This window comes from Palaemon carinicauda, chromosome 2 (genome assembly GCF_036898095.1).
Source record: "Palaemon carinicauda isolate YSFRI2023 chromosome 2, ASM3689809v2, whole genome shotgun sequence".
Taxonomy (NCBI): Eukaryota; Metazoa; Arthropoda; class Malacostraca; order Decapoda; family Palaemonidae; genus Palaemon; species Palaemon carinicauda.
The window spans coordinates 134,368,130-134,381,097 of NC_090726.1; the positions used below are offsets into that span (position 1 = coordinate 134,368,130).

The 12,968-nt window shown below is 49.4% G+C and overlaps 1 protein-coding gene across 1 annotated transcript in view; it reads left to right on the forward strand.

Annotated features, from left to right (window-relative positions):
• The window catches only part of LOC137627228 (general transcription factor 3C polypeptide 4-like), a 386,672-nt gene that overhangs the window by 213,820 nt on the left and 159,884 nt on the right, over window positions 1–12,968 (forward strand). The window contains exon 6 of the mRNA XM_068358312.1: window positions 5,268–5,431. Within this exon, the coding sequence (XP_068214413.1) occupies window positions 5,268–5,431 (164 nt within the window). The remainder of the gene's footprint in view (window positions 1–5,267; window positions 5,432–12,968) is intronic.

A 12,968-nucleotide genomic window follows, 5' to 3' on the forward strand; every position in this document is an offset into this window, starting at 1 on the left:
TTCTACTGAAGTGGGGCCTGTCCCTCAAGAGGAAGTCTTCCCCTGACGAGGGTCCCCAGCCGAAAGGGAAGACGAAGAGATCTAGGCTACCTCCCCGGCCAGCCAAGCCTTTTAAGCAGCAACGACAACAGCAGCAGCAGGTAGCTTTGCCTTCGGTGCCCCAGATGGTGGCCCAAGCCCCGACCACCTTCCAATGGGTGCCCCAGGCCGTGTCATCACAATCCCCGGCATTTAACCCGGCGTTCGAAGGGCAGTCCACCACCTTTCGAGCCAAGCCTAGGGGAGCAGCCAGAGGCTCGTCTAGACGCCCCACAAGGGGAAGGGGATTCAAAGGTGGTCGCGGTCAGGGAGGCAAGACTGCTGGACAACAATCAAAGTGAGATGATGCCGGTAGGAGGGAGACTACAGAACTTTCGGGATCGCTGGACCTTCGATCCCTGGGCCCACAGCCTGCTCAAAAATGGACTCGGCTGGAGCTGGCACAGCACTCCGCCCCCTCGATTTTTCCAACACTCCACCCCCGTTTTGGAGGAGTACATTCAAGAACTGTTGGAGAAAAATGTGATCCGGAGGGTAAAGTCCATCAAATTCCAAGGGAGGCTGTTTTGTGTTCCCAAGAAGGACTCGGGGAAACTCAGAGTCATTCTGGACTTGTCACCACTCAACAAGTTCATAGTGAACTACAAGTTCAAGATGTTAACATTGCAACACATAAGGACCTTACTGCCCAAGAGGGCATTTACCGTCTCCATCGACTTGTCAGACGCCTATTGGCACGTTCCAATCAGCCGCCGTCTCTCCCCCTACCTAGGATTCGAGCTACAACGAAGACTATACGCCTTCAGAGCCATGCCGTTCGGGCTAAACATAGCCCCAAGGATCTTCACGAAGCTTGCGAGCGCAGCTCTCAAACAATTACGCCTAAAATGGATCCAGGTGGTAGCCTACCTGGACGACTGGCTGGTGTGGGCAACATCCAGGACAGAATGCTTGCGAGCTTCCCTACAGGCGATTCAGTTCCTAGAGTATCTAGGGTTCAAGATCAACAGAAAGAAGTCTCGTCTTTCTCCATCTCAGAGGTTCCAGTGGTTGGGAATTCACTGGGACCTAGTGTCACACCGTCTCTCCATCCCTTTGTCGAAAAGGAAGGAGATAGCGGGGTCTGTCAAGAGACTTCTAGATTCCGAAAGGATATCAAGACGAGAACAAGAGAGGGTACTGGGCTCTCTCCAGTTTGCGTCGGTAACAGACCCGGTGCTAAGAGCACAGCTGAAGGATGCAGCGGGAGTGTGGAGAAGCTTTGCATCAAACGCGCGAAGAGATCGGAGAAGACCGGTTCCGCTTCGTCTACGTACTCTTCTCAGACCGTGGTCCCAAGCCAGGCAACTAAAGAAATCGGTACTTCTTCAACCGCCTCCCCCGTCGGTGACGATTCACACAGACGCCTCGAAGGAGGGGTGGGGAGGTCACTCTCATCGGAAGAAGGTCCAAGGGACCTGGTCAAAGCTATTCAGGACCTTCTACATAAACTTTCTAGAAGCTATGGCAGTGCTTCTCACCTTAAAGAAAGTGTCCCCGCGTCACTCGATCCACATAAGGTTGGTTCTGGACAGAGAGGTGGTTGTGAAATGTTTGAATCGGCAGGGATCGAGGTCCCCACCTCTCAACCAGGTGATGTTGGCCATATTCCGACTAGCGGAAAAGAAGAAGTGGTACCTGTCGGCAGTTCACCTTCAAGGAGTCCGCAATGTGACAGCGGACGCTCTATCCAGGTTTACACCGGTAGAGTCGGAATGGTCCCTAGACGCAGGATCATTCTCCTTCATCTCGAGTCTAGTCCCGGAACTGCAGATAGACCTCTTTGCGACGAAAGACAACAAGAAGTTGCCCCGGTACGTGTCCCCGTACGAGGACCCCTTAGCGGAAGCAGTGGACGCGATGTCCCTCGACTGGAACAGATGGTCCAGGATCTATCTGTTCCCTCCTCACAACCTTCTGTTGAGGGTCCTCAACAAACTGAGATCCTTCAAGGGGGTAGCGGCAATAGTGGCCCACAAGTGGCCGAACAGCGTGTGGTTCCCCTTGGCATTGGAACTACAGCTGAAGTTTGTGCCGCTACCACATCCAGTTCTGACCCAGCGAGTCCAGAAGTCGACTGTCTGCGCTTCATTACAGAAAACCCGGACCCTGCAGCTCATGATTTTCTCTCCCTAGCGGTGAAGAAGTGGTTCGGGATCTCGAAAGACAGCATTGACTTCCTGGAGGAATACTGTATAAGTGCAAGTCTACTAGAAGGCAATACGAGTCAGCTTGGAAGAAATGGGTGGCCTTTGTCAAAGAGAAGAATCCGCATGTGATCTCGACGGACTTCTGCTTGTCCTTCTTCATCCACCTCCACGGGCAGGGGCTGGCAGCTAACACGATTTCTACGTGTAAGTCTGCTTTGACGAGGCCCATCCTGTATGCCTTCCAGGTAGACCTCGCTAATGAGATCTTTAATAAAGTCCCGAAGGCCTGTGCTAGGCTCAGACCTTCAGCACCTCCAAAGCCTATTTCATGGTCTTTAGATAAAGTCCTTCATTTCGCCTCATTACTGAATAATGAGGAGTGTGCGTTGAAGGATTTGACCCAAAAGGTTATCTTCCTGTTTGCACTCGCGTCCGGGGCCAGGGTTAGTGAGATTGTAGCCCTCTCGAGAGAGGAGGGTCGTGTTCAGTTCCTGGATGGGGGAGAACTGAACCTGTTTCCGGATCCTACGTTTCTCGCTAAGAACGAGTTACCCACCAACAGGTGGGGTCCCTGGAGAATTTGCCCTCTGAAAGAAGATGCATCTCTATGTCCAGTAGAATGCCTAAAGGTCTATCTTCGTAGAACTTCAGACTTCAGGGGGGTCAACTGTTCAGAGGAGAAACATCAGGCTCAAATTTATCTTTGAAACAACTCAGGGCAAAAATTACATATTTTATTCGCAGAGCGGATCCTGACAGTTCACCCGCAGGTCATGATCCAAAGAAAGTTGCCTCATCCTTAAATTTCTTTAACTTTATGGATTTTGAACATCTGCGTTCATTCACCGGCTGGAAGTCTTCCAGGGTGTTCTTTCGCCACTATGCGAAACAAGTGGAGCAACTAAAGAGGTCTGTGGTAGCAGTGGGTTGCGTCGTTAACCCTGCTGTTTAACTCTCCGAGGAACAGTGGATTTAATTGGGACTATTAATTCCAGGGTGAGTGTGTAGTTATATGCGGTGCTATAACTAAGTGTAAGGGCACGGGTTGCCCACGTTGACTGTTCCGCTTTTAAGGTGAACTTGGCATAAGTACAGACATGTGTGCCGGCGTCTTTGATGCTAATGTGAGTGGCTAGTAACACAGACTTTTAACTTTGATACCTCGGTACGTGAAAAGTGGCTCTAATGTTTTCTTTCAGATAAACAAGTATCTGTTTACTACCATACTTAAGCAAATCTTTGGTTATCCACCTCTTATAGGTATATAATTGTTGTAACCATGCCTATTTATTGTTTGTCAATAAACTTGTTCTTGGGAACCTTGCGTCTCCTTCACCTATGTCAATTTTCTTATCATTAATTGAGCATTCATCCTATGTATGTTTATCGGGGATAACTATAATAGTCTGTTCCTTGATGCAAGCTTTGTTGCACAGGTTTATGCCTTCCCTTAGTGAAAGGACTTCCATCCCCTAAAGGGGACGGTGGCGGTTGCAAGTTTCTTCTTACACGAATATAAACCTTTGTCCAACTCAGTATTGAACGTGGAACTTGTCGATATTTCATGTTGACGCAGTAGCTTTTACAAACTATGCTTTACTTTATATAGGGTGAGGCCACTATATTGGCTTGCCAGTGGTTCATACATAGGCGTATGTACTCTTCTAAACTTTCCCAGAGTCTAGTAGGACTCTTCCCTGTAGGGGGCAGGAAGCTCTACCATGGTTTATGGTTAGTTGAAAAGATGTATAACGGTAACATCTTAGGTCTCTAGGTCGAGTCGGCCGGGGAAATACTTCTGGGGAGTACGGCACATTTTAAGAATCCACAGATACAGTAATGCTCTGGTATACTTCCATCAGGACGACATGGCTCGAGCCCAAAAAACGGATTTTGAGCGAAGCGAAAAATCTATTTTTGGGTAAGATGGCCATGTCGTCCTGATGGACCCCCCCTGCCCCTTTCTTGGGAAGAAGAAGGGGCTGTAGGTCCCCTCCCTACATACAGTATCTGTAGCACCTCGTGTATCGCTACAAGGAATACAGATGGCGCCGCGAGCGGCGCAAGGCACGCTTACGAAACGGGAGAGGAGAGATACCTTACGATCGGCTCCCCCCTTTCTTATCGTTTTCGTTTTCTTGCCATTTGACCCCTACGAAGTGTTAACTCTGTTCGGGGTACAGATTGCCATGTGGCGTGTCAAGAATACGTCCGCTGATATTTTGCGATATCCCTGGTTCTTTTATTAGGGATATTCGCTGCAGGAGTTAGAATTCTGGGTACCTTAAGGTAAATTCTCTGGGAATATCGCCGTAGTTGTAATATACCCAAGGAAGCTACCTAATAGGAACTTCCATCAGGACGACATGGCCATCTTACCCAAAAATAGATTTTTCGCTTCACTCAAAATCCGTTTTTTTTTTTTTTTTCTTTTTAATATTAGGCTACTTTCCCTTTTGGAGTTCCTGGTCTTGTAGTATTTTGTTTCTCCAACTAGAACCTTAAGGGTCATTCAGTACTAGATATAACAGAATTAAGGTTGCATCTTGGCTGTTAATGATAATAATCAGAATAGAGATAAATGGATTGAATTCAAAATGCTCTTCCAAAATTGTACAGTAGTAAACCAGCAACACACCTTTAAAGTGCTATTTGTGTTGTATATAGAGTATAATATTCCTGTACATGAAATTCTGTATAAATCTTTGAAGTAATGAGACTTATATAGGTAACTTTAACTATTTGTACAATCTGTACCTTTTTCATCAGTACAAACTTAAATATAGATTTGGTTACTCATACTCGTAAATACTATAAAATAGGGTACAAAGGCAAATCTTATTTCATGTGTTGTTTAGAGTTTGTTTTAGTTATGAAATTTTCATACTGGGTACCTCCAAGTCTCAAGTTTTAAGAAGTAAATTGAAATATGTCAGAGCAGGTACTTAATCTATAGAATTGTACAAAGTAGAATAATATTGTATGTCATTAAATAAATTTTCATATATCACAAAAAAGTATATTATGTTCTTCTTTCAGGGTTCGTGTAAATCATCTACATTTTTTATACCTTGAAGACAAGTCATATATGTTACTTCTTGGAAAGCAAAGCTTTCTTGTGGCAATTACCTTAAATCTTTCTGAAAATGGTCTAAAAACTAAAAATGTTGCTCATTCTCAGTTAGGACGACTTCCTATTTCAGGTAATTAAAGAATATCCCCTTTATTCATTTGATTATTTTACAAACACTGTTTTAATTACAGTATTATGTATTTTCCATCTTGATGGCACTGTTTCAGGTTATCATTATTTTATCTTATGGCTTGTTAAGTTATATTATATTTTTGGGCTCAAGCCATGGCGTCCTGATGGAAGGTTCCTTTTTGGTAGCTTCCTTGGGTATATAACTACTAAATATTCCCAGAGAATTTAACCACAGGTTATCACAGAATTCTAACTTCTGGAGCGAGTATCCTAAAGGTTTCCCTTTAAGACATCGTATATCAACAAGGGACGCATGTATTAACGCGCCACATAGCTATCTACACCCTACATAGAGTTAACACTTCAATGTGTAGGGGCGGAGAATAGCTGGGGAGCCGTTCCACAGCTAATCTCGTTCGTGGCTACTTTTGGTACTCGAGACGTAAACAAACGGGCGCCATTGCTAAATGACGTCACGTCCGTCCTCATCCTTCGTTTAGTAGCTTGCCTTACTAGTCGGATTTTTCCCTGTGCGTACTTTATCGACTCGTATCTTAGCCATGTCTCTACCCTTGGCCTCGCCTTCTTCTGGAAAGTTGAGTACAAGGTTCCAGTATTGTTTAAATAAGCTCTGACCGTAAAGTAACTTTTACTTTTCGAGATATTTGATGTTTTGTGGCAGAGCTGTGCCTCGACCGGACCCGCCATTTTATGGCATCGCTGTTGTTTTGCATGCCTTATTTAGCTAGCCTCAACAGCGTTTTCCGGCCTCATTAACTAATCGATACTATTAGTTATTTAGTCTTCATTGCTAGGAACTTTATATATCGTGTTTTGACGCCTTGTTATCGGTCATCATCTGACCCCATACCAGTTCGCTAGTCTAGCCCCTAGGCCAGACCGCCTAACATCAGTGTTCATGCATAATATATTTCAGTGATCCTAGGTTTAATTATGAAGATAGTGGTATTGTTTTACAATACTATTGACTGTGATGCAAGTGTTTTCGCTTTCAGGGACCATATAAGGGATAGGTTAGATAGTGTGCCTTTCTAACCTAACCTACAAGTAGGACCCCTATATGCTTCCTTCATCCCCTGCCTTAGGGCATCCCCTCTGTGTAGCCTTGCTCCCCCTACCATGTAAGGGGATCAAGCTCATATCAGAGTATATATCGCTTCTCTGTCCTCCCTAAGGGAATGATCCCCCCTTAGGGTTGCGTCCGAGAATGAGGAACGGCACGTCCTTCCTCTATTGCTGGGGCTAGGTCTCCGACCTTTCCTGCAATAGCGATACGTCTTCCATCCTTCCTAGTTCAGGGTGTAACATCCCTGCTCTAGGTTAGGTTTGGGGGGAGTTAGTTCTGTACCTTGCTGAAACGATACCCATGCACCATCCTCAGACAGGCTGCCTTACCTTAGGCTAGGGAGCGTCCTCCCTTCCTTGGTGGCCGATTTGGTACAGAGCCTCCTCCATAGAAGACCCTTCTCTTCTCCCCTCCCCACCTATCTCTTGTATGGCCTAGCCTATACTTAGGTTAGTCTATACCCATCTGTCCCCTGTCCTACAACTCCTCCTTAGGGTGGAGTGTTAAGGCTACCTTGAGCTCCTGTGTGCAGTCCGCTCTGGTACATATACCCTTCATAGTGTCCTATGGGGTTAGCCACTTGATGTGTTTTGTCCACAGGGGTTCTCCCCCCCTCTTGGGTGTTCCCTAGCCCTCCCTTGGGCTACCCTGGCTCCCGGTCCTCTGCGGCCCACTGCTTCTGGGTGATAGGGTTAGCCTCTATCATGGGTACACCCACTCAGGTGGGATGTCTTGGGGTCTGTGGCCGTACCCCTACATCCCTCCTTCTGTCTCTTTCACTATCCTGGTGCCGGTCCCTTGCCGCCTCCCCTGTCGGTGATACCCACCTCCTACCTTGGTGACATATCCCTTGCCCTCTGGGCCGTCAGTCCTCCGTGTGCCGGGGGACTTCCGCCTCCCGTCGGCGTCCAGCCGATGGTCTTCCCTCTTACCTCATAGCTTCGGTCGTCCGTCCACCGGTCCGGCCCCCGGAGTGCCGGCATCCACTGCCGGCAGTCCGGTTCTGCTATACCCATCCTTGTCCCTGTCACCAAGCCGGCAACCTTCGGCTGCCGGAGCCGCCGCTCCCCGCCGGCGTGCCGCCGCTCCCCGCCGGCGTGCCGCCGCTCCCCGCCGGCGTGCCGCCGCTCCCCGCCGGTGTGCCGCCGCTATGCCGGCGGCCGCCATCCTGGTATTACCCCTGACTTATATATTTGCCTTCCCTAATGCCAGAAACTATGCTGGAGCGGCCTCCGGTGTTCCGCCGGTCTGCCGGAGCCTTCCGGAGGCGTCAAAGCGACTTGCACCCCTTCTACTAGCTATCATCTCATGCTGATAGCCCTACATCGCAACCAGATGGTTTGATTACATAAATAGATAGGTATTATCTTACCGTTCTATTAGTAACCATGCTGTCTTCTTGCATATCACAGATTTCTAGCATGCTGTGTGTATCTTAGCACGGCTGGTTGCCGGAAACCGTTACCCTATGGGATCTTCTACGTTCCCAATTCTAGGGTCTGAGTGGCCTCAGTCCCAGTTTTATATCCTTGGCAATTCCCAATAGAATTCCCACTGCCTTCCTGGCATTCTATGTTGAATTCTGTCCTGTGCCCTCAGTCACAACAAATTGTCTATGGATAGGTTACGGTAACCAGCCGGGCGGGTTACGCGGAGTATGTGTCTATCTCCTTCTTTTCCGCCCATTCTCTGATCATCACACTTAATATTATGTTAAAGATTAATCATTTAATATTTAACTTTAGAATAGAAGTCATTTTTTATGACTCCCCCATACTCATGTTCTCTTTCTCTTACAGGAGGAGCACGTGAAGTGCGACCACGGCTTCTGTGCAGTGAAGCGCCCGCACTTTTATGGGCACACGGCGTGTAGGACTCACGCCCCTTGTGCCAACAAGAGAGGTGATCTGAAGTTCTGGGACCCGCAGAACTGTACGGTCTGCCAGGAACGCCTGGTCGAGGCGTTGAATAACCCTCCCTCAGCGGAGGTTAGGGACGCTTCTCGAGAGAAGCTGCGCAAATGGGTGCGTGGCTTCCAGAAGAACGCCACTGGACCGTACCTTGCCACTGAAGACTTGAGGGCCTTACTGTTCCCAAAGGCATCCCCAGACTCTGTGGTCCCCAAGGATCAGAGCCCCACCGTCCAGATCACGGTGGAACCCGATGTTGTCATGGCCCAGTCCATGCACGAGTGTCGCCTGGATACCGACAACGCGGAGCGTATGTCGGAGGTGTCGGAGACAACGGAGAGGAACCTCATGGCCGAAGAATTGGACTATGAGGAGGACCAAGTGGAATACGCCGAGTCGGAGCAGGAGGTCGCTCCGTCTTCCACCACCGCCCCAACTCTTACACCGATGGAAGTATCTCTCCCGTCTACCTCCGCCACCCTGGACCCCATCCCAACCGCCCAGGAGATGTTCCGTATGCTTGAAGCCCTTATGGACAAGAAACTCCGTGAGACACACGAGTACATCAGGACCATGGGAAGTTCCAAGGAGCCGAAAAGGATTTCGGTTAAGGACCTCCCGGCATGCTCGCACGCAAACCCCTGGAGGTATGCTGAGCATATGCCCATCGCAACGGGCAGGATCTTCGTCAGTGAGAAGGTCGGCTCGGTTGCCCAGGAAGAAGTGGAGTTCTTCCCGAGTTTTGAGGCTTATCCGGACTGTTACGATCGGCTTCGATCCGAACCTGCCTCTAAAGAAGAGACCGAACCTAAGGAGGTGATAGTGTTCGATCTCCCGAAGGCCCAGGCTATGCTGGCCAACGCTTTTAAAAGTAGGGGTTTTACCTGCTCAAAGCTTCCGGCACTGAGCAAGAAGCACCCTACCTACGTCGCACCTGATGATGCGATCCTCCCCTTCATGGAAAAAGCCTTCGCTGCGGTACACAAGGCAGTGGAAGAAGGGAAACCTTGCCCTGCACTGGAGGAGTGCAGACCCTTCTCCCTGGTGACTCCCCCCGATGTTCGACACTGGAAGGATATCCAGCATACCATCGTGGTGGGAAAACTAGATCCTGACGTTGCTGGACGTCAGTTTAACGAAGACCTCCCGAAACTTAATGACCATCTCCTTCGTCTGGAACAAGACACGAAGGAAAGGCTCGCCGCATCCATGTCCCTCCAGGTACAGCTTGATGTCATGGCCGGTGACACTAGAGTCCCCGACCACTACATGGTGCTCGCCAAAACGCATCTGGCGACTGTAGTTAAGGACTTGTACAGCTTCATGAAGGCTCGGAGAGCCTGTCGTGAATTCGTGTTCTCAAGTGCCACAGTGAGACACGAACCCCGGAGGCTGATTTCCTCCAACATCTGGGTTAAGCTCCTCTTTCCCTCTGATCTTGTGAAAGAGATCACCGACAAGGCCGCCACTGAGAACAGGAACCTTCTCCACAAGTGGGGCATGTCGAAGAAGAGGAAATCCTCTCAGGACGATGGCTCTCAACCTAAGAGGAAATCCTCCAAGCCAAAACCTCAGCAACGTCAACAGAGACGGCAGTTTCCGGGACCGGCTACTCCCCAAGTGGCTGCTCAGCCACAGCAGACCTTTCAGCTGGTCACCCAACCGGTCTTGTCCCAGTCACCGGTTTTCACCCCTGCCTTCGAGCAACAGACGACTACCTTTCGTCCCAAAGGTAGAGGCTCAAGCAGAGGTGCAGGCAGAGACGCATCTCGCCGTCCCTCCAGAGGAGGAAGGGGAGCTAGCGGCTGAGGCAGTAAACCCTCGGGACACCAGAAGCAATGAAGTGCTTCCGGTGGGAGGAAGACTCCGCCAATTCCAGGATCGTTGGACCTTCGATCCCTGGGCACACAGCATCGTCAAGAAGGGTCTAGGCTGGAGTTGGACTCAACCACCCCCAACCTTCCAGCAATTCTTCCAACAATCAACCCCCCTTCTGGAAGAATATGTCCTAGATCTCTTGAACAAGAAGGTGATAAGGAGGGTAAAGTCAACCAGGTTCCAAGGGAGACTGTTTTGCGTCCCCAAGAAGGACTCCGACAAGCTCAGAGTCATTCTAGACTTATCCCCCCTCAACAAGTTCATAGCGAACAACAAGTTCAAGATGCTGACTCTTCAACAGATAAGGACCCTTCTGCCTCGAGGTTCTTACACGGTCTCCATAGACCTGGCGGATGCCTACTGGCACGTTCCAATGAACCATCACGCTTCCTCCTACCTAGGATTTCGACTCCAAACGTGGCCCCTTGGATCTTCACAAAGCTGGCGGACGCCATAGTACAACAGCTCTGCCTCCGAGACGTCCAGGTGATGGCCTACCTCGACGACTGGCTAGTCTGGGCTCCATCGCCCGAGGATTGTTTAAGATCCTGCAGCAAAGTCACCCAGTTCCTAGAACACCTGGGATTCAAGATAAACGCGAAGAAATCTTGCCTCTCTCCAGCTCAGAAGTTCCAATGGTTAGGAATCCAGTGGAACCTTCAGTCACACTGCCTTTCCATCCCCCAGAAGAAAAGGAAGGAAATAGCAGGGTCTGTCAAGCGACTGCTGAAATCCAAACGGATCTCAAGACGTCAGCAGGAACGAGTTCTAGGCTCTCTACAGTTCGCCTCAGTGACAAACCCGGTGCTACGTGCACAGCTAAAGGATGCCGCGGGAGTCTGGAGACGTTCTGCATCCATCGCTCGAAGAGACCTCAAGAGACGGCTCCCAAACAGACTTCGGCTGCTCCTCAAGCCGTGGTCGGAAGCAATGGCCCTGAAAAGGTCCATCCCTCTTCAACACCCACCTCCATCACTCAACATCCACACGTACGCTTCGCTGGAGGGTTGGGGAGGTCACTCCCACCAAAAACAGGCTCAAGGCACATGGTCTCCCCTATTCAAGACGTTTCACATCAACATCTTGGAGGCCATGGCGGTCCTTCTAACGCTGAAGAAACTCTCCCCGCCTCCCTCGATCCATATTCGTCTAACCCTAGACAACTCGGTGGTAGTTCGATGTCTCAATCGCCAAGGCTCAAGATCGCCCCAGATAAATCAGGTGCTTCTGACAATCTTCCGTCTGGCAGAGAAGAAGAAATGGCACCTGTCTGCAGTTCACCTACAAGGATTCCGCAACGTGACGGTGGACGCTCTATCCCGGACAAGCCCGATAGAGTCGGAATGGTCTCTAGACGCAAGATCATTCTCCTTCATCTCTCACCAAGTCCCAGAACTTCAGATCCATCTCTTCGCAACGAGCGACAACAATCAACTTCCTCGATATGTGGCCCCGTACGAGGACCCCAAGGCAGAAGCAGTGGATGCCATGTCACTGGACTGGAACAGATGGTCCAAGATCTACCTGTTCCCTCCCACCAACCTTCTGCTGAAAGTCCTCTCCAAGCTGAGAACCTTCAAAGGGACATCGGCCCTAGTGGCTCCCAAGTGGCCCCGGAGCAATTGGTACCCCCTGGTCCTGGAGCTGCAGCCCACGCTGATCCCTCTCCCGGGCCCAGTTCTCTCCCAGCAAGTACAGAAGTCGACTGTCTTCGCTTCATCATCGAAAATCAAGGACCTTCATCTCATGATTTTCTCTCCCTAGCCGCGAAGAAAAGGTTTGGGATCTCGAAGAAAAGTCTAGACTTCCTCGAGGAATACAAGACCGAATCCACAAGACGGCAATACGAATCATCCTGGAGAAAATGGGTCTCATTCGTCAAGGCAAAAAATCCTACGGAAATCACCATTGATTTTTGCATGTCCTTCTTTATTCACCTTCATGGACAGGGCTTGGCAGCCAACACGATTTCTACTTGCAAATCGGCCTTGACTAGACCACTGATGTATGCCTTCCAGATTGATCTGTCCAACGACATCTTCAATAAACTGCCGAAAGCATGCGCTCGTCTACGCCCAGCACCCCCACCAAAACCGATCTCCTGGTCTCTGGACAAGGTGCTCCATTTTGCCTCCAACTGGACAATGATTCGTGCCCTCTCAAGGATCTGACTCAAAAAGTTATATTTCTTTTTGCTCTTGCCTCAGGAGCCCGAGTCAGCGAAATAGTGGCATTATCAAGGGATGAGGGTCATATCCTGTTTACAGACTCAGGAGACCTTACCCTCTTCCCGGATCCGACGTTTCTCGCCAAAAACTAATTACCCACCAAAAGATGGGGCCCTTGGAGAATATGCCCCCTGAAAGAAGATGCCTCTCTATGTCCAATAGAGAGCCTCAAGGTCTATCTTCGCAGAACTTCGGACTTTGGTGGAGGCCAACTCTTCAAAGGAGAAACATCGGGCAGCGACCTGTCACTGAAACAACTAAGAGCGAAAATCACCTACTTCATTCGCAGAGTGGATCCTGACAGTACACCCGCCGGTCACGATCCTAGAAAAGTTGCATCGTCTCTGAATTTCTTTCAGAGTATGGATTTTGAAAGCCTTAAGAGTTTCACAGGCTGGAAATCTTCGCGTGTTTTCTTCAAACATTATGCGA